A 24,472-nucleotide genomic window follows, 5' to 3' on the forward strand; every position below is an offset into this window, starting at 1 on the left:
GATGGCGGCGCCTTTATTCGCGTTCAGCCCCGGAGCCGCGCCGGGCCCGCCCCGGGGTCCCCCCCGAGACCCTCCCCGAGACCCGCCCCGCCGCCCTCCCCGCCCCGCTCGCTCAGGCTCAGCGCCAGGTCCCGCCACAGCGCGTCCAGCCGGGCGCGCAGGTCCTCCACGGGCGGCGGCGGCGCGTCCAGCGGCTCCTCGGGCGGCTCCGGGCGGGCGCTGAGCTTCAGGCGCATCTCCTCGGTCTCCTGGTCCAGCGCCCGGGTGAAGGCCTGGATCTGCGCGTACGTGTCCCGCCGGAACTCCTCCACGCGCCGCTGCACCTCCCGCGCCAGCGCCTCCCGGGAGCGGCCCGGGGGCGCCGCGGGCCCGCCGGGGCTGCCGGGGTACAGGCTCAGCTTGGCCTTCAGCTGCTCCAGGTTCCGCTGGATCTGCCGGTGCAGGTCCCGCGCGTTGCGGGTCAGCTTGGCGGACAGCTCCTGGATGTGCTGGTTGAGCTGCTCGGGGCTGGCGCGGGCGTGCGGGGCCACGCCGCGGTGCAGCTCCTGCACGTTGCGGTGGATCTCGCTCAGCAGCCGCTCCGCGTACGGCTGGAAGATGTCCTTCACCTGCTCCGTGTGGAAGGCGATCTTGTCGGTGTAGTGAGCCATGAAGCGCTGCAGCTCGTCGGCGCCGTCCAGGAGCTGCGCCGCCACCTCCCGGCTGGGCACCAGGTGCCGCCGCAGCTCGCGGGCCCGCAGGGACACCTGGTCCAGCAGCTCCTCCGTGAACGGCCGCAGCTGCTGCCGGAGCTCGTCCAGCTGCTTGCCGACCTGCTGGTGCACCTCGTCCACGTACGGGGACAGCTGCAGGCGGAGGCCGTCCAGCTCCCTGCGGATGGCTTTGCGCAGGCTGGCCGAGTCCTCGTACAGCCGGGGGGGCTGCAGGCCCCTGCCCAGGGGGGACAGCTTCTCCAGGAAGCCCCCCATGTAGCTGACCCCATCCTGAATGCTCTCCTTCAGGTTCCTGCACGAGAGAGGCCCCGAGTGACCGCGGCCCCCCCGTGCCCCGCACCCCAATAAACGCTGCCCCCCCCCCCGCGGGCCCTGCCCCCCTGTCCCCGGGCAGGGAGAGCCGGGCCCGGAGGGGAGCGGGGCGCGGCACTCACGTGATGTCGCTGCCCAGCTTGCTGTGGCCGCGCTCCAGGCTGTCCTTGTCCCCCGTCAGCTGGCTCAGGTACTGCCAGAGCCCGCTCTGCGCCGCCTCGGCCGGGGACACTGCGGGCGGGAGCGCCGCTGGTGCTGCTGCCCGGCCCGCCGGGCCGCCCGCGCAGCCCCCGGGCCCGCACGCACCTGGGCAGCCGGCCAGGAGCGAGAGGAGCAGCGCGGCCTTCAGCAGCATGCTCGGGCTGCGGGAGAGGGGACAGGAGCCGTCCGAGCGCTCACGGGGCGGTGCCTCGGCTGCGTGCCCCTCGCGGCTCCCAGCAAGGACCTCGCTCCCTTGGACACCCGCCGCTCCCCTAAAAACCCCTGCGGCTCCCCATGACACCTGTGGGTCTCTGGAACACCTCGGCTGCCCTGCTGCTGTGCACCTGGAGTCACGGCCAGCTCCTCCGGCCGCACAAACTTAAAGCCCCCCGCCCCTCGCCTGGCTTGGGTGGCCTCCCTGTCCCGCCCGGAGGCGGCCGCTGCCCGCCCTTATGTAGGCTCGGGGGGCGGCCGAGGAGCGGCCGATAAGGCGGCTTTGGGACGGGAAGGCTTTTTGGACCTCACTTCGTGTAAACACAACGTGGAGGTCCGGGGAGGTGACCTGGGGGCCGCTGCCCCCCGGGCTCGGGGGACGGGGCTGGCCCTGGCCCGCCGCCGCTCGCTGCATCCCGGAGGGAATGCGGGACGGAGCCGCCGGGACGGGGACGGGGACGGGGACACCGGTGCAGCTCCTGTCCGGACGCAAAGGGAGCGCGGAGGCCCGGGGTGGGTGCGGGAGGGCGAGCCCGGGGCGGGCGGGGATGAGCGCGTCGGGCTCACACCTTCCCCTTCCGTGGCCGCGCTCCCGCCGGACACCGCCGCATTTGTGTCCTTTCCTTGGCGCGTCGGTTCTTCCCGGGAACAAGCCCGGGCACCGGGGCTGCGGGGCGAAGTCCGGCGCTGCCGGGGTGAAGCGCCGAGCGGTCGGCAGCGCTGCCCCGGCACCAAAGTCCGCGCGGCTCCCTCGCCTGCGCCGACACGTGAGGTCGCTCCAGGCAGCGCTGGCCGTGCCTCGCCTCGCCTCGTCCCGTCCCGTCGGAAGAGCGCCTCAGTCCCCTTCCCCTGTCGCTGACTTTCCTTGCCACGCTGCGGGGACGGGGCGAGTGTCCCCCGCCCGCAGATGCCCGCCCCTCGTGGCAGCTGCTGCCCCACCGCGCTGCGGATGCCTGGCCGCACCCCGGGCTCTGTCCCTTCTGCGGCCGCCCGGGTGTCCCCGGCTGTGCTGGGGCCCATGGGCTCACCGGGCTGCCGCCACAGACACGTCCCACCCGCCTGACCCCACCTCTGCTCCCTCTCCCTGCTGCCCCAGAACCCAGATTCGGAGGGACGCTCCCCCCTCGGAGCAGCTGAGGGTGCCCCAGGTATCCCACCCCAGAGGAGGATGGACAGCGGGATGCCGCGGGAAGGAAGGACACGGAGCAGCACGTGCATCACAAGGAGATTTATTTCTACCACTGCAAGTGGCCAGGAACGCTCGGAACGTGTGCGGCTGGCGGGGCAGTTTAATCCTGCGGGGGCGCGGCGGTGCTGAGGAAAGCGGCCACCTTCTCCCGCACCTCCTTCTCCAGCAGCTCCAGGTGATCCTCCACGCCGGCCGCGCCCGAGTCCAGCTTGCCGCGCAGCTCCTCCAGCCGCTGCACCAGCTGCTGCCCGAAGGTCTCTCCGAAGGGAGCCGCCTGCTGCCGGAAGGTCTCCAGGCTCTGGCCCAGGCGCTGCTCCAGCTGCTGCGCCAGGGGCTGCAGGCGCTGCCGCAGGCTCTCGGCGTCGCCGCTCGCCGCCTCCCGCAGCTCCCGGGCCAGCGGGCTCAGCTGGGCGCGCAGCTCCTCGGAGCTGGCGGCCAGGCGGGCGCGCAGCTCCTCGGCCGCCCGCTCCATCTGCGCGCTCAGGCTCTCCAGCTGCCGGTTGAGGCCGTCCCGCACCTCCTGCGCGTAGGGGCTGAGCCCGCGCCGCAGCTCGGCCACGCTCTGCTCCACCTGCGCCTTCAGCTCGTCCGCCATGGGCGACAGCCGCTGCTTGACGCTCTCCACGCCGCCGTCGATCTGCTGCTGCAGGCGGTCGGCGTAGGGGCTCAGCGAGGCCTGGATGCTCTCGGCGTTGTCCTGCAGCCGCTCCCGCAGCTCGGTTGCGTAGGGCTCCAGCGCCTTCTTCAGCTCGCCGGTGCTGCGGTCCACCTGCGAGCGCAGCTCCTCGGCGTACGGGCTCATCTTGGCCTGCAGCTGCCGGATGTTGGTGCCGATCTGCTGGTGCACCTCGTCGGCGTAGGGCGCCAGCTTGGCCTGCAGCTCCTGCAGCTCCCGCCGGATCTGCTCCTTCAGGCGCTCCGAGTCCTCCGCCATCCGCGCCTTCAGCTCCACCGCGAAGGGCACCAGGCGCTGCTGCAGGTCCTCGGCGTAGGCGCTGACGCTCTGCAGGTTGCTCTTCAGCAGGGTGCTGGGGACAGGGGACACGTCAGGGCCTGTGTGCCCACACCCCGCCTGCCCCCCGAGCCCCCCGAGCCCCCCGGCCCCGCGGCTGGGCTCACTTGAGCTGCTTGCTGAACTCGGTCTGGTGCAGCTGGTCCGCCGTATCCTTGGCATTGCTGCCCAGCTCCGTGAAGTACTTCCAGATCACGCCGGCCACCTCGTCAGGGTTCACATCAGCCCGGGAGCCTGCAGGGGGTGCTGGGCTCAGCGCTCACGCAGTCCCGTTCCCCCGGGGACAGCAGGGACATTGCCAGCACCGCCCTGCTGGCACCAGGGACCCGCACGCCACCTCACCTGAGATCGCAAGGAGAACCAGGACAAGGGCGGCCGCCTTGGGCGCCATCCTGAGTGCTGGGGACTCCTGTGGGAGCACAGAGAAAGGTGAAGCAAGCCCCAGGGACCAACAGCCCCCAGCCAGAGGCCATGGAGAGCTGGGCTCCCTCCTGGCTCCCTCCTGGCTCGCTCCTGGCTTCCTGCAGCCCCTCAGCTGCTCACCTGTGCTGCCAGTGCCGCTGTAGCTGCAGAGCCGGCAGCTCCCAGCACTATTTATGCAGCTCGAGGGCTCCTGCAGCTTCCACGCAGACTGTGACACAGCAAGGGCTTGGACTTTAGCACGGTCACAACGTGGAAGTGCCTGACGTGTGCCTGACATCAGCCAGAGCCCTGACATCACCCGCGGCCCCGCCAGCCCCCAGCAGGGGCACAGGGACAGACAGGGGTGGGGGACACACCGAGCCCCTCCTGGGGACAGGGACCTGGGCTGGGGGGACACACCTCAGTGCTCTGTGGAGGCAGCAGGGGCTCTGTCAGTGCTGGCAGGGCAGTACCTGCGATGTGTGGCAGTGTGACAGGACACGGGGGCTGGGGATGCTGCAGGGGCCTCCGGCTCTGCCACCGGCTGGGCTGGGCAGTGGGCAGGACATGGGCTCAGGGCAGGACACGGGCTCAGGGCAGGACACGGGCTCAGGGACGCTGTGATGGAGCTGGGGGACACACGAGGCTGTGCACAGGCAGGATGGCATCGTTCCTTCCCAGGCCAGGCTCCTGGAGGGAGCCCTGGCGCAGGGAGAAGCCAGGCCACTGCAGGGCACTGCAGCCACAATGCAGCTGGGACCCGTGCGTGTCCCCGGCCGCGGGCATCGGGCTCTGGGCACACAGGCGGGGGCAGCCCCCGGCCCTGCCCACCCCGCCCCGGGCACAGCGGAGCCGCGGCCATGTGTCCCTGCGGGCAAAGGGCACGGCGGGCAGGGGCAGGGACCCGCCAGGCAGTGGCAGTGGCAAGGTCCGAAGAGCCTCGCGGTGCCCGAGGGCCTCGTGCCCGGGGACGGGGCCGCTGGATGTCACCCTTGTGCCGTGCGTGCCCAGGGCTGTCCCCTCCGCGGGCAGCGGGCCGGCTGCGCACACGCGTGTGCCCACGCCCAGCTCGGTGTGCACACGCACAGACACGCGGGGCCCCAGCAGCTCCGTCCCGCGGGATTTCCCAACTCCTGGCTGGACGCAGCGCCCCTGCAGCCCCCCCGCGCCCTGCCCTGCCCTTTGCACGAATCCCCCAGGCGGCCGTGGGGAGGCTATAAAGAGAGAGCCCGGGGCTGTCCCGCGTCACAGAGCCCGGCACAGGTGAGTGGGGACATCCCTGGCGAGGGTCGTGCTGGGAAGGGGACGGGGTCGGGACCCCCGTGCCCCCCTGCTGCCCCCCATCGCGCTCTCTGCTCTGTCCCCAGCCATGAAGGCGTCGCTGCTGTTCCTGCTCGCCTGCACGGCCGTCCTGGCGGTGGGAGCAAGTAAGGGCCGGGGGGCTGCTCAGGAGGAGGGCTGGGGGCTCAGGGCGCTGAGGGCAGACAGGGGGGGCACAGCCGCGGGACCCCGCGGCCCCGGTGCCACCAGGCTCGCGCTTGCAGGGGCCGACTCGCCCGAGGATCCGAAGGCGCTGGTGCAGAAGGTGCAGGAACTGGCCCAGAAAGTCACGGCCATGACCAAGGACGCCTTCAGCAGGGTGCGGGAGTCGGAGGCGGCGCAGCAGGCCAGGTGCCCCCGAACCCCAGCCCCGTCCCCGTTCCCGGTGCCGGGGGACCCGGCCAGGGCCCCGCGCTGACCCCCTGCCCTCCCCTGCCCTCCCCTCCCCGTGCAGGCAGTGGCTGTCGGACAACGCGGAGCTGGCGAAGCAGCGGCTGGTGTGGCTCAAGGAGCAGCTGGCCGAGCTGCTGAAGAAGACTGCGGCCTCGTAGCCTCGCCAGGGGCTGCCCGGGCTCTGTCGGGGCTGGGGACCCCCGGCTCCCACCCGCTGTCGTGGCGCTCTCAATAAAGCGGGGCTGACGCAAACGCTGTGCTGCCATCACTGGGGGCTGGCCGGGAGGAGCGGGACCCGCAGCGGGAGGGAGGGCTGGGACAGACACCAGCACCGGGGTGCCCAAGGCCGTGTCGGGGTGCCCAGGTGGCAGGAGCCGGGTGCTGCTCCCAAAAACTGCAAATTCAGCGCCACCACACCCCAACGCCCTGTGAGGAGCTGAGCTCGGCCGCACCTCGGGCAGAGCTGGACTCAAAGGCACCCCTCACCAGCCCAGGGCGCCCCTCACCAGCTCCCTGTCTCCCCAGTCCCTCTGGATCCCCCAGGACCCCCAGCTCCCAGAGCACCCCTTGCCCCCTCCAGCATCCACTGCAAAGACTGAGCGAGCTCCAATAACTTAAGTCAAGTTTATTTCTCAAAAGGGAGGCAAAGCTGAGAGCGACGCCGGGCTGGGGAGGGAATTCTAGGGGAAGAGGGGGTCTCCGGGGAGGACACCCTAGGGCTGGGCTGGCCCGGGGCTCCTGCAGCCTGTCCCCAGAGCCCCCTGAGGAGAAGTGCCCGGGGCAGGCAGGGAGCACCCGGGGCGGCGGCGGAGCGGGGCTGGGGTCAGTCCCTGGCCGCGCCGGCCGGCCGCTCAAGCCACGGTCTTCTGGAGCTCCTCCAGCCAGCTGAGGAAACGAGCCTTGAGGGTCTCGGTGTAGGGGGTGAGGCGCTCCTTGAAGTCCTGCACCAGGGGCGTCATCTTCTCCCGCAGGTTGCTGAGCTGCTCCACCACCTTGGCCTGGTATTCGGCGGCCTGGGGGATGCCCTTCTCCCGGATCTCCTCCAGCTTCTGGCTCAGCTTCTGGCGCAGCTCATCGCTGAAGGGGGCCACGTTCTTGCGCAGCTCCTCGACGTGCCCGCGCAGACGGTCCCGCGCCTCCTCGGCCACCGGGGTCAGCTTCTGCTGCAGCAGCTCCACCTTCTGCTTGCTGAGCTCCTTCAGCTCCTGGGCGAGGGGTGCCAGGCGCTGGCGGTACTGCTCCAGATCCTCCGTCCACTTGGCAGAGAACTGGTCCAGGAAGGGCTTGATCTTCTCCTTCACCTCCTCCAGGTCCTTGGTCAGCTCCTTGCGCAGGGACTCGGTGTCTTTCAGCCACATCTCCCGCACCTCTTTGTAGTAGGGGGCCATGTCCTCTCTCAGCTTGGCGGCAGCTGCACCCAGCGTGTCGAGGTTCTCGCCCAGCTTCAGGCTGCGGGACGGGAGGGAGGTCACGCACGGCGCCCGGGCCACCCCAGCCCCCCGCCACACACCCCCCACTTACTCCAGCTGTTTGCCCACGGCGGAGGCCTCGAACTGGGCAACGGCTTCCTTGCCGCTGGCCTTCACAGACTCCAGGTACACATCGAGCATGTCCTTGAGGCGATCCAGGGGCGCCTGGGGCTCATCGTGCTGCCAGAAGGAGCGGGCCTGGGTGCCTGCGGAGAGAGCCGCCCGTGCTCAGGACACGCCGCCCGGGGACGGCTCCAGCCCTGCCCGGCTCGGGAGGAGCCAGGGAGCCCCTCGGCTGCAGCCCGGCGTGCAGAGCGCTTCGGAAAGCGGCGGCTTCCAGCAGCGCTCCCGTCGGGCTCGGCCGCCCCGTCCCGCCCGCGCCGCTCCATCCCGCGGGGATCCGCAGCCCCGTCCGGACCTACCCGTCAGGCAGAGCAGGGCGAGGGTCAGCACCACGGCTCTCATCTTCGCGCAGGACCTGCGGGCAGAGCAAGAGAGTTGGGAGCGGGGAGCCCCGGCAGAGGCAGCCCGGCGGGGGCTGAGTCCCCAGCCCAGCTCAGGGGTCTCCGCTCTGTCCCGGCGGCTCCTGCGGGGCAGCCCGGGCTCTTACCAGCTCTCTCTAGCGCTGCTGCTCGTCCTGTCTGAGCGGCCGGGGCTCCGCCGCCGCTATTTATGCCGGAGGGGCAGTTCCGCGGAGATAAGCCAGCGGCGGCCCCGGAACGCGCTCCCGGCGGGCGATGTGGCGCGCAGGGTTCAAGGATCGCGCAGCATCGCCGCGGAGCGCGGCTTGGCAGGGGCGGCGAGCAAACAGGAGCTCCCCGCGGGACGCGCCTCGCCGGCCAAGGAGCTGTTTACGCTCCCGGTGACCCAGATTCCCGCTGGCCCCGCGGCCGTGCCGGGGCCCCTCGCAGCCCCCAGGGATTGGCAGCCGGCCCGGGGACAAGGTTTATTCCCGCAGGGATTTGGCCTGCCGTACCCGGACCCCTCGCCTCGGCCGCGGGTTTGTGCCCCGTCCTTCACGGGGCCGCTCACGTCACCCCCTTTTCCCGCTCAGAGGTCCCGGGAGCGGCGCCCCTGCCCGCCAACGCCAGCCCTCGCTGGGGACCTGGGGAAGGGGAAGGCTCAGAGCAGGCACCGGCACTGGCACGGCCGCCCCAAAACCTCCCTCAGCCCGAAGCAGCCCCAGGTGCTTCCCTGTCCCGTTGCCACCAGTCCAGGGATGCACAGGAATCAGGCTGAGCCCGGCCGGGCAAGGGAAGAGAGGGGGGACAGGGAGAGAGGGGCCGTGTCCCCAGAGGGGCTGCAGGGGGTGTGCAGGGCTGGCAGTGCCAGGGGGAGCTGCCGCAGAGGAACGATGCTCCCGTTTCTGGGCGGCACCGGCTCCCCGCAGCCCCAGCCCGTGCCAGCCCGCTGGGCACCGCAAGGGCATCGCACGGGAACTGCCGCCGCGGGTGCTGCAGGCACAGCTCCCTGCGCCTCCCAGGCCCCACCGAGGGCTGGAAAAGCCCCAGGGCAGCAGATGCTGGGCAGGCTCTGGTCTGCAGCACTGCCGGTCCCCACACCCGCACGGCGAGCCGGGCTCCGGCTGCAGGGGGCTGCGACTGCCGGGGGGCTTCGGGAAACCCGGCCAGGGGACCGGGGCAAGTGACAGCGCCAGGGATGGGCTGGGGACACAGCAGCTGCCACCCCTTGAACTTTGGTGTTGAGCAACAAGGCAAACAAGAGCCCAGGGAAGATCATAATCATGGTTTATTTGTTATGATCCCACTGTCCAACTAATTGACTAGTTGCAAGTGACCCACAAAAAATGGACTGAAGATTTACTGAAACTTTTTTTTCCTGTTCGTTTTTAGTCCAACATAAATGAGGAAGAAAAAAAAATACTTCTGACATTTCCAAAAAACAGAAATAATAGCAAAGTATATTAATATACATTCAACATATACTGCGCGTATTGATTACTACAATACAAAGCCATGATAAAAAAAGTGTGATACTGCGGATGGCACGGTGACGGCCCTGCGGGGCAGCTGCTGCTGGGGGGGGCCCGGCGACTCTCCCAGGATACAGTGTCATGTAAACAAAAGGAAAATGAACCAAAGGGACAGAGCAAAAGGCTTTCAGCGTTCCCCACCCTTCCCGCTCCATCCGGCGGGCTCCCCGAGCCCGCAGGCGCCGGTGGGGGACCGGGCACGGCCGGGCTGCGGAGCTTCCTTCCCTCCTCTCTGACTCGCGGGATCGCAGAGCCGGCAGCGTCTTCTCCCGGAGAAGGGGAGGCCGGGAAGAGGCACGGGGTAAGGATAGCAAAGTCACCTCTGCCGTGCTGGTTTCACACTTCCTTCTGTGCAAAGTCAGGAGGGCTGGGTCGATGTTTCCTTTAGTTTTAAAAAATATTCCGGAAAAAATGTCAGTAAGAAGGATCTGAGCTGGAGCTTGTCAAGTCCCAAAGGCAAGGGTGACACCACGTGCTCCTGAGCCCCGGGGAGGGGGGGCCTCCCGCTCTATCCACCACGGAAAGGATGGAAAAGGGACAAAGAAGAGACCTCTGCACGTCCCGACTGTATAAGGAGAATTACCACTGTCGCCACTGGCACGAGAGAAAACCAGTCACAAGTACAATGTCATTAAAAGAAATAAAATACTTTGAACAAAAGGTGCAAGTCACAATTCATATAGAACAGAATCTAGTTAAAAATTTCTCTCAAACAGAAATTCCTTTTGCCTTTTATTAATAACAATAATAATAAAACAACATTTACCAAAAAAAACAATTCCTACGTGATCGGGAGGAAAAGCGAAGGAAACAAAGAAAAATCCGTCTGCCCTACATTAGCCAGGAAAAGAAAAAACCCCAAGTCGTGGCAGATTTGGAAAGAAGAGGGGAGGGAGGGCAGGGCAGGGGTGATGCTGTCAGCACCCCGACACACGAGAGGGAACAGAGCAGACAGAGGTGAGACAAGAAGTGGATTGCACCGGGGTGAGGAGGGCCCTGCCTGGCCCAGACCCCCCAGTGCAGAGGGACAGGGTGGAGGGAGAGCGTGGCCTCCATCCAGGAGAGGCTCCAGCCCCCTTGGACCTGCCCAGGGCAGGCTCCAGGGAGGCTCAGCCCGGCGTGGGGCCCCGGGCAGGGCCAGCCCCCAGAGCAGCCCCGGTGCCGAGGCCGATCCTCCGTGTCGGGCTCAGGGCTCTGGGTGTAGCTGGAGTTACAGGCAAGTGTGGCAGAAATTAAAGAACCCAAAGGAACGACACACTGGATGAAGTGAGGATGAGGAAAGGGGCCATGGTATTCCAGTTAGTCAGAAATACTACGGCAATTTGGCGCAATGCTGCTAGATACTGTTGGTTTAAAATGGACCTTTTCATTTCAAAGCTGTACACAAACCCTGCAAGAGAGAGAAAGACAAATGTTAGGGGACAGCAGCATGGCACATCTCCTCCCACAGCCCTCCAGCATTCCCAGGCCATTCCTGACCCTGCCCCAGGAGAGAGACCCCGCCATGCAGAGGGGTCTGAGTGCAGCACAAGCCCAGAAGGAGGGATGTTGTCCCTGGGCAAATGGGGGACAGCAAACAGCTCCAGCACAGGAGCTCCGAGCGGATGGTCCCAACCCCAGCACTGGAGCCACGACGGGGAAGGTGACCCATGGGAGCGAGGCCCGAGGTGTGGAGCGGTGAGAGAAGGACACACTGATACTCACTCCCTCCTGGTTACACCCCTGCCTGCTCCATCCCAAAGGGCACCTCCGGGTGCTTGTAGCTCAGCAGGACGTCCGTGATACACGTCGAGGGGTAGCAGGAGGTGTTGAGGTGCTGGCTGCCATCGCCCAGGCTCGCGTGCTCCTGACCTTCCAAACTCTCCCCGCATTCTGGAAGGGCAAAGAGGTGACTCAGCACCCGTGGCTGTGACTCAGCTCCCCGAGGAGCTGCCCAGGTCCCCTCCCCGTGCTCACCCTCGCCGTCCCTGTCGCGCAGCTGCTGACTGGCCATCAGCGACGACTGGCTGAGCACGGCGTCCGACATCCGGGCTGAGCTGAGGGCTTTCCCTGCCATCAAACTCATCCCAGGCAAGTTATCCAGCTGCACCTGTGGGGACAGCAGGACACACTCAGGGGGAGTGCTGTCCCCCCTGTTCCCCCTCTGCCCATGGACAGGGTGCCCAGGGAGCCTCTGCAAACCTTCAGCAAGGGTTGGGAAAGACGAGAACTGAATCAGGCACAGCTTGGGTGCAGCCTGTCCCTTCAACAGGAGGATGGACTGAATGGTCCCAATGCCTCTGAACTAAGGGGATCACAGCATAGCTGGGGCTGGAAGGGAGATCAGGAGATCATCCAGCACAAACCCCTGCCAAGGCAGGCACACCTGAAGCAGGTGACAGAGAAACACACCTGGCTGGTTTTGGGATGTCTCCAGAGAGAGACTCCAGGCCCTACCCCGGGCAGCTGTTCCAGTGTTCTGCCACCCTCCGTGGAAACTTCTTACTAATGTTGAGGTGGAACTTGTGTTTTAGTTTCTGGCCAATGCTCCTCGCCCTGTCACTGGGCACCACTGAAGCAGTGAAGCTGACATTCTCATCTACAGCAGAAGGGAGCTGTAGCAAAGCCCACATCCAGATTTGGGCAGGACAATTCCAGCACCCCCAACCCCAGAGGGCACAGAGCACTGAGGTCTGGGCTACCATGACCAGCTCCTTCCCAGCAGTGCAAGGACCCACAGCTGGGCTGGCTGTGTCTGCAGAGCCCTGTGTGGCACAGGCAGGCCAGGCTGTTTCAGAGGAGGGACCTGGCAGGCAAAGGCACCTACGTAGGCATCATCACTGTTCTGGATGGTGTGATGTCTCTGCAGGGTGCGGGGCCGCGGGTGCTCGCTGGACGAGGGGCGCACGGGGTAGCCCAGGCCGTTGTGGTCAGGCACCTGCATGGCTTGGCCAGGGGAGCTCCTGTCCATGCAGTTCCCTACGATGGACTCTTGAAAACCAGACAGGACAGAAAAAGGACACGTTAGTACAAGGAACTTGCAGCCACCTGTGCCGCTGCAGAACCGAGATGTGATGCCACACACAAACATTCCTTGCTGGCAGAGCAAGGACAGGACCCCTGGCCGCTCCAGTTGGAGTGGTGCAGCACCACTGTCCCCAGTTGCACTCACACAGGCCTCTCCCTCCAGCATCAGTATCCCAAAAGATCCCAATGCTAGCTGCCTTTCATCAGGTCTACAAAAGCAGCCTAAGGCTGCAGGCACTGGGGCAGGACCACAGGAACCAGACCCTTTCCCACTTCTGCCTCCCCCTCCAGCCTGAGCTCGACCCCCACATTGTTACACAAGAGCTGGGGGAGCCTCCAACACGGGATGTTCCAGCAGGGCCCCTTGGCAATTGTAAGCAACATAATCCTGCTGAAAGAGCTGGCCAGGATCTTCACTTTTATCAGATGACTTCTCCCTGCCCTCCCACAATCTGGCTGCGGGAGCACACAAGTGCTCTGCCTGGCAAAGTCCATCTGCACTGCAAGCTCTTGTGACTGAGGGCAAAGGCCACATTCCTATCAGGCAAAGCCTCTCATCATCAAGTACATGATGTTTTGGATAAAGTCCTGAGCCATGGAGGAGCCTGCCATCAGGGCTGAGCTCGCTGAGTGCAGACCCTGCTGAGCACAAACGCCCAAGCGCTGGGGAGCTGCCCCGAGGTGACACAGCTGCAGGTACAACCCCGACAAAGCCAGAGCCTTCCCAGGGCTTTGGCCAGTGGGAAGTGATGTGCTGCTGTGCTGGGACACTGGGACACTGCACGGCCCAGCTGGCACTGTGCAACTGCCACAAAACTGCTCCCCAAAGAGATCTCATCGGATCCCAGAACATCCCCACGCGGACCCACAAGGATCATGCCTGACCTGCAGAGAGCAGTCCCAAAATCTGTCCACAAATTTAGCAGAATTCAAGTGAGACCCCATCCCGTGTGGTCCCCACGCTGCTCACATGGACAGAGCATGGCAGAGCATGGGCAGCACAGGCAGCACACTGCTCCTCGTGCCCTTCCTCCATCAGGAATGTGGCATTCCTGCCGGAGCCCTGTCCCAGGGCAGGCAGAGATGCAGCCTCCCCCCTTCCTTTGCACAACCGTGGGGTTACGTGCGGTTAACAGTCAGCTTTCCCGGAAAAGCGAGAAGGAAAACATGAGGTAACAGATGTTAGCGGATCAGTGCCACCCACACACTGCCTGGGATGCTGCTCCAACTGTGGGAACAGTGGTTGGGGCCAGCAGCCTGCTGCTCCAGCTCCACAAACAGCCCTGGCCCCAGCCCCTGTGCTGCGGGTGACGAGTTCCCTCAGCCTGGAAGAGCCAGGACCCAAAACCAGCTGCTTCCCAATACCAGCACTTCACCTCTGGGGATGCTGCTCTGCACCAAGGGACAGACACCCCGGACTCACACCCCCAGCCCTGCAGAGGAGAGCCTTTCATCCCCACATCCTTTGTGTCACTGTGGCATGTGACGCTGGCACGGCACTGCCGCCAGCCCGGCTCCCTCCGCCCAGGTTTCCCATGGGCAGCACTCCCAGCCCTGGGACGGCCACGCTGGAGCAGAACTGGAGCAGGGCCGCTCACAGGCAGCTCAGTCACATCCCAAACAGATTTGGTCAGCTCTCAAGGTCCCCGGCTGCCATCCCTGGCAGCTGCTGCACAGACATCCAGAGCGTTGTGATCAGCGTTAGCACGCGCCCTTGGAAGCACAGACACTCCCCAGCCACAGGGAAACTACACTCTGCTCCAGGGGAAACCCATCTGCGGAGCTGAGGCAGGGAGGGAGATAACCCTCAAACTGCACCCTCATCACACAGTCGAGGGAAAAGAGTGGGAAAGCCCAGGGATAAGGATTCGGTGTAGGTGAATAGTGGGAAAACTGAGTGATGCAGGCTTTGGTGTAAATCAAAACCAGGAAAGCCCAGGGGTGTAGGACTTGCTGTAGGAAAGGGGATCTGGGAAGCTCTGAGGTGACTCTACCTGGACCCAAAGCAGCGCAGGCCTGAGTCCAAGTGGGTTATGGAGGCCATAGGGAAAACGGTACAAGCAGTTGCATCCCAGGACATAGTTTACTACAAACAGCCTTGTCAGAAGGGCTGACACAAGCCTATTTGTAAACATCTATTTGCTTTTACTCATTTACAAGGCCCTGCAGTTCAAAGTCCTTCTCCTTTGTGTAACCAGTCCTTGCACCAGCAGTGCGGGGGCTGAGATTTGGCTTCTGACTTCAGCAGACCTCACTGTCCATCTAACAGGCTTCAGTGACAAGATTCAGACTCATGATTTCATACCAAAGACCCCTCCAGAGCTTCCAATCTCCACTGAGCCTGGGGCGATTCCCCCCACTCCCAGCACAGCAGGGAAGTGGAGCTCTGAGAGCAAAGAGAATTCAGATTTTAGGAGGATTGCAGCACAGCCCAGCCTTGTCCCTGCCCCCCGCCCACGCTCTGGGGGGTCAGGGCTTGGCAGCCCCACTCAGCCCTCTGAGCCAGCCTATTCCAGCCCGGTACTTTCCCAACAAACCCGTGCTGTGTCCCTGAACAAAGCTGGGCCTCCTGTGCCCTGGACACAGCTCCTCCGCAGCAGGGCCCGCAGTGCCAAGGGCAAGCTGGTGGCTCCAGCCCAGCACCCTCAGTCCTGCAGGGAATACTGATCTGCCCACTCAGCCTCTCCTCAAAGCACTCTTAGCAAGGGGCTCAGAGGGTGTTTTTCCTGCAGAGGAGCCTGTAATTACAGCTCAGGCAGGAATTCTCTGACAGCCCAGTGCTGCCAGAGGAGCCACTGAGGAGCAAAGGTGCAGCTGCTTCCAAGGAGCAGGAAAGGTCTTCAGATCCTAATGGCAAGTTTAAACTCACTCTCTCCAGAATCCACCCTTCCCAGTTCAAGCAGGGATAGAATCTTGCTGCTGCTGCTTTCCCAAGTGCCAGAGAGACTGCAAGGCTGCTGGAGCCACAGGACACTGACCAACACTGTTACTGTGTGTGTTTGTGGGAGCTTTAGCAGTGCCTGGCTTGAGGCTCTGTGCTTAAGAGCAGCAATAAATGGCTGCACTGCCACACCTGGGGTGTGCTGGCAGCTGAGCTGCTCCTATCCCGTGGTTACAGGGGATGGGGAACATCACCAACAAGAATAAATCTGTGGCCACCATGCAGCACCCCTGAAAAGATGGCAACAAGCTGGGCCCTGGTCTTACCTGCCTGCAGAAGTAGGTCAAATTCCCAAGGGAAGCAGCCCATGGGGCTCCTTCCTTATTCAACCCTGTTTATTACAGAGGCTGTGCCTGCAATTTACTTCAGGCCACAAAAGCCAGAAAGAATCTCGGTAATTCTGTGCTATGCAGAGTATGTCAGGAAACCCTTGGCGTGCCGGCTGGGACGGTGTCCTGGGCAGGAAGGTGAGCGGCTGGCACAGACAGACAGCTGGCCTGCACTGACAGACAGCTGGCCTGCACAGGCAGCAGGGAGCCTTACCTCTGCTGGGCACCTTATTCCTGAATCCGGGCGCGGGCTGGTGCCTGTACTGGTGCGTTGCCAGCTCCTGCGCGGGATTAGCAGTTCCTAGCAAAGATTCGGGGTCCCCGTGCCCTCCTGCGTTTACGAGCAGAGGGCTCTCGTGGCAACCTTTGGTCAACGTGTTTGAACTCTTACTGTCAGGAAAGCTGTCCCTGTTTCCCTCGCAGGCGCAGTCCTCCTCCATGCTCTCCGAGTGGAACAGGGCTGGCTGGTGTCCGTATCCCTGCGGCGGTGGCACAGAGGCAGGGACCTGCTGGATACATTCTTGCGCCCTGATTTTTAAGAGATGTTGGGGGCTGTTCTGGGGGTGGTACGTGTCAGCACTCTGATAAGGCAAAGACAACGACTGGCGCTCCGAGAGGTTCTGTCCCATGCTGGTGCCCATATTCCCAGCATCCCCTTGACTCATATGCCTGAACAACTCTTGGTACTCTTGCTGCTGCTGCTGCTGCTGCCGCCGTTTGATGAGCTGTGCAAATTCTGCCTGGGGCAGCCGCATGTCCGTGTGCCCCGTGAGCGAGTGCCGGGGGGAAAGCAGTCCCTGGAGGATGTGCGGTACCTGCTGGTGTCGGCTGTAGTCGGGCGGGGTCGGGGACAACAGTGCCTGCTGTAGTGCCGATGCCGTGTAGTGCTGCTGCTGCTGATGTGCGTTCGGGGGGAAACTGGGGTACTGCTCAAGCTGTGGGACCTTCAGGGCTTGCTGGGCCGCAGGGAACCCCACCCCTCCCGGCGGGCTGTAGTTGCTGGGGGAAACACGGGGCTGCTCCGGGAACAGGTGGGGGTGTAAGTGCACCTGGTCGTAGTTGGCGGGGGGATACCTGTTCACGTTCAGACTGCAAGGACAAGGAAAAGGACCGGTGACCGCGCTGCTCAGCCCGAGCCAGAGCTGCTCCTGCACCGGAGGGGCATCCCCAGGCACGTGGCACAGCAGCCCTGACCCGGCTCAGCCAGTCCTTCCCAGGGCCCGCGAGGGAGCAGGCACAAGGCAGAGCGGCGAGGACAGCACGTCTGACGTTGCCACTCCCTGAGCCCCGGCGGAGAGGAGGGGCCCTCACCTGTGCGACTCGGCGCTGTCGGCGCTCAGCTGCTTGGACAGCTGCCGGTGGCCGTAGCTCAGGGAGGCCATCAGGTTGGCGCGGTGCTGCATCTGGATCTGGCTGGCGCTGGGGCTCAGGGACATCCCCCGCGCGTGGGACGCCAGGCCCTGCCCGCCCACCGAGGCCCCGGGCAGGAGGCTGCTGCCCACCATGTCCCCGGGCTCCTGCACCTGGATGGTGACCTGCTGGGGCTGCGACTGCTGCTGCTGCAGGGCCAGGCACGTCAGCCCCATGGCCGGGGGAGGGGAACAGTTACCCGACTGCGGGAAGATTGTGTTGTGGGATGGCATCCCTTGGAACTGGGACTGGGAGGCAGCACCTGCAAGGAACAAAGACACTCAGCACCCCTGCGAGCCCGGGGCGAGGCCTGGGAGCGAGATCTGCTCCGTTCCCCAAAGTGCTGGACAGGGCTTGGATTAACCTGGGCTAGTCAAAGGTGTCCCTGCCCGTAGCAGGGGGCTGGAGAAGGATGATCTTTAAGGTCCCTTCCAACCCAAACCAGGCTATGATGCTGTGATTCATTCCATGACTCTGGGCCAGGCTGGGAGCCCAGTACGTGTCCGTATGGGTGCTCTGTCATGCTGTGCCAGCGTGCAAAGGTCACAGCCAGAGCCCCTTGCACCAAAACAGAAACTCTGCGGAGCTGACAGGGATTTGCATAAACCTGAGAATATCAGCCCTTCCTCCCCATCCCCGGGGGAGAGATAAGTAAGGATCTTGTGACAAGGAACCTGACAGCACATTCTAGCTGGCAGCTTCTCGCGAGCTCTCGATAACAGCAGCCCTTGCTGCCAGATGGAGAATCTTTTACATCATCAGCAAACTGTGCAGGGCCTGGGCTGGGGGGGAACGGAGCCCTGGCAACCCCAGGCTGCTTCTGCAGGGTTTGATGGGATCCCAGGGCCCTGCCCAGCTCCCAGAAGTGCTTACCATGGGGCTGGAGCACACTGCTGCTCACGGGGGGCGGGCTGCTGTTGGGTTGCCTGAAGAGATGATTGCTGGGGTGGTTTGGGGGCGGGCTGGATGGCTGGATCCGTAACCTACGCAGGGAAACAAGCACCTTCTCACCAGGCCTGCTCCTTGTCAAGATGCTGTCTCAGCTGTGAGAACTGATGCCAAACACTGCATGTCTTGTTCAAAATAAACACCAGAGAGCCCTTGCTGAGGATCCCAAGGTCTCTGCAGCTTGGCTTCTCTTCTGAGAGCCACCTCCCTTGTCCAAGTCACACAGGAGTGAGCATGACCCGGTGGTTACTACAGAAACCTGGGGACAAGGGACACTGCAGGCTCACCTCCTGAGTCACTGCACCTGGTGAGACACCCTGCTCTCATTTCCCGTAACTCAGCCTCCCTCACCCACAATCAGGGTGCTGAGGGCAAGGAGGCTGAGCTCACCGAGGGCCTGGCAAGGTGTGAGACACCCAAGGAAGCATGAGAGAGTTTCAAGCCACTCAAAAGGCAGGACTGTCAATCCTCTGCTCAAAGCAGGTCTGTTCCTTTGAATCAGATTTCTCTGATTCTAAAGTCCTTCTGAGAGAATCCAGCCCAAAGGACCAGGCACATTCACCTGGGAACTGGCAGTGTCATTCTGACTCCATAAACCTCCAACTCAGCCTGGCCTCTCCTGAATGTGTCAGCTCATCCCTGGGCTTCAGGAAGAGTCAAACCCAGAGCTGTCCTAAAACCATTTCTTTACCTCTGGAGCTGGTGAGTGAGCAGAGCTGGCTGGTTTTCACATGGAGCTTGCAAGGGTGGAGATGGCTGGGGAGGCCGGATACAGTCCTGAACCAGGCACCACAAGAAAACAAGAAGTGTTTGCAGTCAATGTCTCAGTCAGTAAATTTAGAAACACTGCTGGGTGAAGCAGGACATATCCAGATTCACTGAGTGTCAGTCCCTGACTGCAGCCCTGGCTGCCACAGCTACCACAGCAGCTGTGCAAACATCTCTGCTGAAATCCTTCAGCCTTCCCGCTACAGCCAGCCCAGCAAACGCCCCTCCCTCACTCCCCCCGGGACCTGCTCACGAGTTGTGTCTGCAGCAACACAGGAAAACAGAGCTAAGCCTTCAGCAGCTCTGGCTCGGGCTGCACTACCTGAATCTGCTGATGAAGGATCTGGTGGTGCTGCTCCTGCTGGTACAACATGTGCTGCTGCTGCGTCTTCTCCAGCGTCCGCTCGTCCATGTGCCCACCGTACATCTTCTGGAGCTGCTCACACTCCTGCAAGGAATGCAGCACGTCCCAAAAATGACCTTCTGGTGCACAGCAGCCTGCTGTGTGCGGGATGGCACGCTCTGCAGCCCACCCCTCTGAGAAAAGCTGGCAAAGCAAGCCTGATCCATTCCCTCTGACAGAATCAGGTGTGCAGGGACGTGGCAAAAAGCCAGGAAAGCAACGGGTGCACGTGACACTGAGCTGGCACTGCTGTGTTCCCTCAATAAAGGCAGCAAGCTCTGGAAACGACACTTCAAGGTGAGGAGAGCATCTCATTTGTGCTGTGCTGCAGGGGGAAAGGCCTGTCCTGGGGCCAAATCCTGCTCCAGCCATTGGCAAGCTGTGCTTGGCTGCACAGGGAATATCCCACAATACACTCAGGAGCTGCCCTTTCCCGGGACACCCTGGAACAGCCCCAGACTGCTGCCAGAGGAAAGGTGGGAGAGAGAGCAGGAGCTGCCTTCTGGCAGTGCTGGTGGGACAGGCAGGACACCCATGAGTGACCACAGCATGATGGCTCTCCCCAGAAAAGAGGGGGCAGGCATCCCCCCAGGTGCCCAGCTGCAGGTGAACAGCTCATACATCCAGAGGACACTCGGGGTTTGCTGCAGTCACACAGGGCAGGAACAAACCCTGCAAAGTCCCCAGGGTCCCTCAGCCTTCCATGTAAAGATTCCTCTTTTGCTTCCTGAAGCAGCAAGACCGAGGCAGTAAGAATTCCTTGTGGAGGCTGTTTTGAGGACCCCCAGCCCCCTCTCACCTGCTGAAGCTGTTTGATGCTGCTGTTATTGCCCATCTTCTCCAGGTGGGCTTTGAAAGCCTGGATGCTGGCAGCCCCGTCGGAGAAGCGCCGCACCGGGGAGAAGCGCTCGGTGGGGAGGTGCAGAGTGTTGGAGTCCTTGTAAATAGAACTGAACACAGGGGGAAGGGGGTTAGAGACGTGACACCAGCCAAAACACAAACTGCAGCACAGGCTTTCCATTTCCATCAGCCTCCCAGCTGCCTGGGTGCTCCCCACCGGGCAATCAGAATGGGCACACCTGAGCCAAGCTGTGCCCAAGGCACCTCAAGCACTTCCTCTTCACAATGAGGCTTCTTTGCCATCAGAGGGAGCCAAATTTTGTTTCAGGAGCTGTTTTCTCCCGAAGCTGGGGCTCCCCATTATCACTCAGTTCCTGCCCTGCCATTAGGTGCCATCTGTGTTATCAGGAGCAGAGATAACCTGGCAGACACTCAGCACAACGTGCCTCACAACAAACAGCTGGGGCTCTGCCTGCCCTCACGGCTTCCAGGCAAGTGCTATCTGTGGAACCTGATTTCTCTGCAAATCGTAGGATCACAGAATGGTTTGGGCTGGGAGGGACATCTTCCACTAGCCCAGGTTGCTCCAAGTCCTGTCCAACCTGGCCTTGGACACCTCCAGGGATGGGGCAGCCACAGCTTCTCTGTGCCAGGGCCTCCCCACCCTCCCAGGGAGGATTTTCTCCCATCACTAAAGGACTTCTTTTGTAAAGATTCTGCAGATGCCATCTCCAGAACCTAGCAAGCAGCGTTTAATGCACAGGCTCCAGGAGCAGCCTTTGTGTGTGAGAAGGTCATGGAGACGTGGTCTTTACAGCCCCTCTGACACCAAACCCAGCAGGAGCCCGCCTGGCTGCAGCTGGAGCGGTCCTGAGCTCCAGAGGTCACTCTGAGGGCCTGCTCCAGGCTCCCCTTGTCACAAGGTGACTGATGCTGCACCCCTTCCAGCAGGCTGCGTTCTGTTTTGTCCCTGTCTCTGCCTTGGGAGGACACAGTTCAGCTTCCTTCCAAGGAAAGAGCTGTGCTCCTGCCTTTTGAAGCCACATCATCCATTATCCTGAGCCATTTGTTCTCCTGCTGCATTGATGGAAAGCAGAAGCTACAGATAAAATCATGCTGAGTTTTTGAAACCCGTGTGGGCAAGGCAGAACAGCTGCACTTCCCTGTACAGCTGGACTTCAATTCTGCTTTCAGATATTTAACGTGACAAGTAAGAAGACACATAAGATGGCTTAAAATAGGTTAAGGGCTAAAATAAAACCCACCTGCCATTCAATAATGTGGTTTATTTACACAATGACTGCTAATTTCTGTGCCAGGTATGTAATGAACTCACTGTGGAACACTGTGTTTAGACCATGGTCAGATGAAATTTCCATGATTTCACAGCAAAAACACAGAACAGGCTCACAGCACGTTACAACACCAAGAGTGGAACGAGCAGATACCACCCTGCTCATGATGCAACAGCTTCAGGACTCCAGAGCCAAGAGCCAGAGGTGACACCAACATTATTTACAGGGTAAGTGTGTTTAAAGTCTTGTAAAAATTCCGTTCCTGCTGTGCGTGAGGGACTTGGCTTACCTTTAGGATTTGCAGCAATCCTGAAAGCAGGACACAGCACATTCTGTTTGTTTTGCAAGCTGCACTCCTCTTCCTATCAAGCTGTTTCCCCTAGAAATGTTTCCCCTCTTCTCTTCCCATCCCCCAGGCACCTCTGAAGAGTAACTTGAGGGCAGAGAGGTGCTTATCTTGGTTTTCCAGCTCCAGCGTGGCACTAGCACTGTCTCAGTCTGCTCAGAGTTCACCTGTCCCTGCTGATTACATCAGTGCTCAGCTCAGCAGGTCTCTGGCTCCAATAAAAAGGGCTTTGTCAAGCCTGCCACTGTGAGCTGCTTGAGGGGCTGACAGCAGCACCAGCCTGGCCTGGCAGCCACCGCTTTCCCAAGAGGCAGCAAACCCCCGTGTGCAGCTGGTTTGCTCCTAGCACTGAGGTGTCAGAGCACTTTCAAGCATTTTTTAGGTTTTATTTTGTTGTTGTTAGGAGGAATTTAAGCTCCCTCTGTGGCATTAGCATCTCCGTTGGCTGCTGTGACAAGAGCTCTGTCACATTAACACTCATCAGGACTGTCCCTCCCACACATCCTGAGTGCTTTAGATCTAATCCAAAATTCCCTCTTTCCCAGACACTGTGATTGTTTTTTTCCTTCCCCAACCAGATAGATTCCTTTTCTCACACCATTCCCAACAAGAGTTCAGGTGAGAAATGAAATTACTCTCGAGGAGCTTTGCACAGAGACTTTGCAGTCAGAACACACAACTCTGGTGCAGAACAGTGAGGGTTTTAAGCTCTGCTGTGGATGACTCTTGGTGCAATCTTTTGCCTGCATTTGCCTCCAAAAATGTTCTGTAGCAAATCTGCTACCTTGCTGCCTACCATTACACAGGGAAAAGCTTTCCTCTAAAAAAAAAGAGCTTATTCCCAATATTTCTGTGATGGCAGCCATTCCAGCAAATCACGTCCAGCCACAAAAGCGGGACTGGAGGGAAGAGCCAGCTGGTTCCTGCTGGTCCCTGCAGGCAGGGGATCAGACACCCTCTGCTCCGTGGGTCTGCTCTTTGTCCCTGCTCCTCCTCCTCCTCCTCCTCACCCCTCCCTGCCAGCGGGATGTCCTCAGTGCTCCGTTCCAGGGCCACCCGGGCAGGGTCCTGGCGTAAGCTGCCCGGCCGGCCGGTGCCGTTACTCACCGGTGCTGGTCGGGTCCCAGGTGTGGAGCCCAAGCCCGGGGTCGGAAGGACTGCTGTCCTAGCTGCCTCTGCAAGTCTGGAGGGATTTCAGCTGTAGGGTTGGTCATGGCCAGAGTGTGCCTTTTTGACCTATTTGCCAAGTATCTGCAACAAGCAGGAGCACATTTTATAAGAGACTGATGGGAGTACTCCGAAAACAGGGAGTGTTAGGTAACCCAGAGAACACGGCAAGGAAGAAGCTTGTGCAGTGCTCAGAGCACAGCACGGACATGCTGCCCGTGCCAGTCCCAGCACTGGCTCCCCAGTGCTTTGGGGACAAGTGCTGGTGCTCCACTGCCAGCCTTGGAAGGAAAGAGGAGCCGTTTGCTCTTCCCAGCAGGAAAGCCGCGTTTCACCTCAAGGGGAATGCTGGTATGTCCCTTTGGGAATACCCACCTGCCCTCACTGCACCAGAGCAGGTCTGCCCCTCTGTCCCAGCCCGGGCAGCCAGGGCAGAGCTAACCCAGCAGAGCTAGGCACAGAGCAGAGCTGCTGCTCCTGCCCGGGAGCCCTGGCTCCTCAGAGTGACCCTGGGCCACCCCGGCTCCGGCCACCAGCAGCGGCCACCGCATCCCAGCAGGGGAAGGGTGCGAGGGGCGCCGCAGGCTGCCGAGGAGCACGAGGAAGGGCTGGGCTGAGGCAGGGCTGTGCCAGCCCGGTCCAAGTGCGCCATCTAGTCCCTGCTCAAAGTCGGGAATGGCCCGGGATGCGCACGGAAAGGGAACGGAGCGGCAAGAGGCTTCCTCCCTCTGGAGCCACCAGCACCAGGGCTGGGCTTGCCTCTCACATCTGAGCTGGAGGGCAACAGCTTAAACAAAAGCCCGGTGTGCACTGGAAAAGAGCTGCAGGTCTCCTGCAAAGCCCCCAAAGACCGGGGAGGAGGAACTCAGAGTCTCTGCTCCGACAAGGATGTGAGGAAGGGCCAGGCGGTGCTGAGAGCTGCTGCCTGCCTGCTGCTCCTGGCCCAGCCGAGCCCGGGGCAGTGGAGCTGGCAGAGAGGGGCTGAAGCCCCTGCCCAGGGCTGGCACTGCACCAGGCTGTGCCCGCTCAAGGCCACTGGGACGAGCTGAACCCTTTGTGCCCTGTGAACCAGCAGTGAGGCAGCTCCGGTAACCAGGCCAGGCACCACTCGGGCAGTGACACCTGCAAACCCTCACCTCTGCTCTTTTACCCAGCTACTGTCCCCAGGAAGCAGAAAGAGCAGCAAGCAATACAGACTTGCCCAAACCCAGCCTCTCTTTGCTGCTGAAGCCACTGAAGCACAAGCAGCAGGTTAACAGTGCCGCGGTGCCCCGCCAAAGCCCGTGCCATTAGCTGTTTAAGAATCATTTGATGTAGACAGGGAAAGGTTCCCAAAGAGCTTTACTGCTGTGGTTTGCTAAGATCATTTTATTTCAGCCCTCCAGGGAACAATCCAATCACGAGCTCTAACAGCGTTTCGGGTGGAAGAAAGTTTCCCAAAGCTCAAAGGAGATGTGACTGCTCCCTGGAACAGAGAGAAGACTGTGCTCTGCTTTCAAGGTCAGATTAAGGAGGGCAAAAGCTGCTCACTGCTGGCTGCAAACAGAGTATTTGGGGCAGTGTCCTGAGAAGCTAAATATTTGCATCTGTCCCTGATGTTAATGCTATTTACCCTTCTCCTCTGATGACTACTGACATGTCGCAACACAAGGGGGTGGAGAACAAGTTAACACACAACCTGGATGGTGCTTTTTCAAGGCCATCTGGTGGAAGAAGAACATGTGCTGTGAAAGAACTAAGGGCAGCACTGTCGAGAGCAGTGAAGTGACCTCTGAGTCCAAGGGGACTTGGTTTTCAGTGGG

General features: G+C 61.9%; 5 protein-coding genes across 10 annotated transcripts in view; 1 reads left to right on the forward strand and 4 right to left on the reverse strand.

Moving 5' to 3' along the window:
- Window positions 1-2: 2 nt before the first annotated feature.
- APOA5 (apolipoprotein A5) lies at window positions 3-2,657 on the reverse strand (the record flags this gene model as incomplete). The annotated part of the gene is given in 4 exon segments (XM_084221415.1): window positions 3-1,005; window positions 1,148-1,478; window positions 1,627-1,717; window positions 1,719-2,657. Coding segments are annotated over 4 exon segments (2,343 nt in total). The 3' UTR covers window positions 3-23.
- On the forward strand, window positions 1,197-5,996 carry APOC3 (apolipoprotein C3). Of its 2 annotated transcripts, none has more exons than XM_084221371.1 (4): window positions 1,197-1,215; window positions 5,410-5,469; window positions 5,587-5,713; window positions 5,817-5,996. In XM_084221371.1, the coding sequence occupies exons 2-4, from the start codon at window positions 5,412-5,414 to the stop codon at window positions 5,911-5,913; spliced, it is 282 nt and encodes a 93-aa protein (XP_084077497.1). In that variant the 5' UTR covers window positions 1,197-1,215; window positions 5,410-5,411; the 3' UTR covers window positions 5,914-5,996. The 2 variants fall into 2 exon arrangements, with proteins under 2 accessions (XP_084077497.1, XP_084077496.1); XM_084221370.1 differs by lacking the exon at window positions 1,197-1,215 and adding an exon at window positions 5,207-5,305.
- On the reverse strand, window positions 2,637-4,834 carry APOA4 (apolipoprotein A4). 2 transcript variants are annotated; one of them, XM_084221369.1, is made up of 4 exons: window positions 4,184-4,334; window positions 3,983-4,049; window positions 3,748-3,874; window positions 2,637-3,656 (listed from the first exon to the last, which is right to left on the reverse strand). In XM_084221369.1, the coding sequence occupies exons 2-4, from the start codon at window positions 4,029-4,031 to the stop codon at window positions 2,729-2,731; spliced, it is 1,104 nt and encodes a 367-aa protein (XP_084077495.1). In that variant the 5' UTR covers window positions 4,032-4,049; window positions 4,184-4,334; the 3' UTR covers window positions 2,637-2,728. The 2 variants fall into 2 exon arrangements, with proteins under 2 accessions (XP_084077495.1, XP_084077494.1); XM_084221368.1 differs by having other exon boundaries at window positions 3,983-4,834.
- A 364-nt stretch (window positions 5,997-6,360) lies between the features above and the next one.
- APOA1 (apolipoprotein A1) lies at window positions 6,361-7,903 on the reverse strand. Its single transcript, XM_084221373.1, has 4 exons — window positions 7,835-7,903; window positions 7,647-7,702; window positions 7,277-7,430; window positions 6,361-7,204 (listed from the first exon to the last, which is right to left on the reverse strand). The coding sequence occupies exons 2-4, from the start codon at window positions 7,687-7,689 to the stop codon at window positions 6,607-6,609; spliced, it is 795 nt and encodes a 264-aa protein (XP_084077499.1). The 5' UTR covers window positions 7,690-7,702; window positions 7,835-7,903; the 3' UTR covers window positions 6,361-6,606.
- Window positions 7,904-8,973: 1,070 nt separating this feature from the next.
- SIK3 (SIK family kinase 3) overlaps window positions 8,974-24,472 on the reverse strand; it is a 69,328-nt gene continuing 53,829 nt past the window's right edge. For 2 of the 4 annotated variants that reach the window (XM_084221640.1, XM_084221639.1), the window contains exons 15-25: window positions 22,611-22,754; window positions 19,822-19,972; window positions 18,942-19,067; window positions 18,543-18,628; window positions 17,777-17,886; window positions 16,805-17,165; window positions 15,708-16,582; window positions 12,024-12,187; window positions 11,174-11,306; window positions 10,922-11,089; window positions 8,974-10,607 (exon numbers count right to left, since the gene is read on the reverse strand). In XM_084221640.1, coding sequence (XP_084077766.1) covers window positions 10,932-11,089; window positions 11,174-11,306; window positions 12,024-12,187; window positions 15,708-16,582; window positions 16,805-17,165; window positions 17,777-17,886; window positions 18,543-18,628; window positions 18,942-19,067; window positions 19,822-19,972; window positions 22,611-22,754 — 2,308 coding nt within the window. In that variant the 3' untranslated portion in view covers window positions 8,974-10,607; window positions 10,922-10,931. Of the gene's footprint in view, window positions 10,608-10,921; window positions 11,090-11,173; window positions 11,307-12,023; window positions 12,188-14,574; window positions 14,875-15,707; window positions 16,583-16,804; window positions 17,166-17,776; window positions 17,887-18,542; window positions 18,629-18,941; window positions 19,068-19,821; window positions 19,973-22,610; window positions 22,755-24,472 lie in introns of those variants that run through there. The other 2 variants (XM_084221641.1, XM_084221642.1) reach the window with 2 other exon arrangements.

The sequence above is a fragment of the Fringilla coelebs genome, assembly GCF_963513975.1.
Source record: "Fringilla coelebs genome assembly, chromosome: 25".
Lineage (NCBI taxonomy): Eukaryota > Metazoa > Chordata > Aves > Passeriformes > Fringillidae > Fringilla > Fringilla coelebs.

Excerpts from the sequence above, each read along its gene's own strand:
- APOA4 (XM_084221368.1), bottom strand. The coding sequence starts at position 4,358 with ATGTCAGGGCTCTGGCTGATGTCAGGCACACGTCAGGCACTTCCACGT. Across the intron at positions 3,875-3,982 it reads GGTTCTCCTTGCGATCTCAG|GCTCCCGGGCTGATGTGAAC; the intron begins GTGAGGTGGCGT and ends CACCCCCTGCAG. Across the intron at positions 3,657-3,747 it reads GAGTTCAGCAAGCAGCTCAA|CACCCTGCTGAAGAGCAACC; the intron begins GTGAGCCCAGCC and ends CCCTGTCCCCAG.
- APOC3 (XM_084221371.1), top strand. The coding sequence starts at position 5,412 with ATGAAGGCGTCGCTGCTGTTCCTGCTCGCCTGCACGGCCGTCCTGGCG. Across the intron at positions 5,470-5,586 it reads CGTCCTGGCGGTGGGAGCAA|GGGCCGACTCGCCCGAGGAT; the intron begins GTAAGGGCCGGG and ends TCGCGCTTGCAG. Across the intron at positions 5,714-5,816 it reads GAGGCGGCGCAGCAGGCCAG|GCAGTGGCTGTCGGACAACG; the intron begins GTGCCCCCGAAC and ends CTCCCCGTGCAG.
- APOA1 (XM_084221373.1), bottom strand. The coding sequence starts at position 7,689 with ATGAGAGCCGTGGTGCTGACCCTCGCCCTGCTCTGCCTGACGG. Across the intron at positions 7,431-7,646 it reads CGCCCTGCTCTGCCTGACGG|GCACCCAGGCCCGCTCCTTC; the intron begins GTAGGTCCGGAC and ends CTCTCTCCGCAG. Across the intron at positions 7,205-7,276 it reads GCCGTGGGCAAACAGCTGGA|CCTGAAGCTGGGCGAGAACC; the intron begins GTAAGTGGGGGG and ends CCCGTCCCGCAG.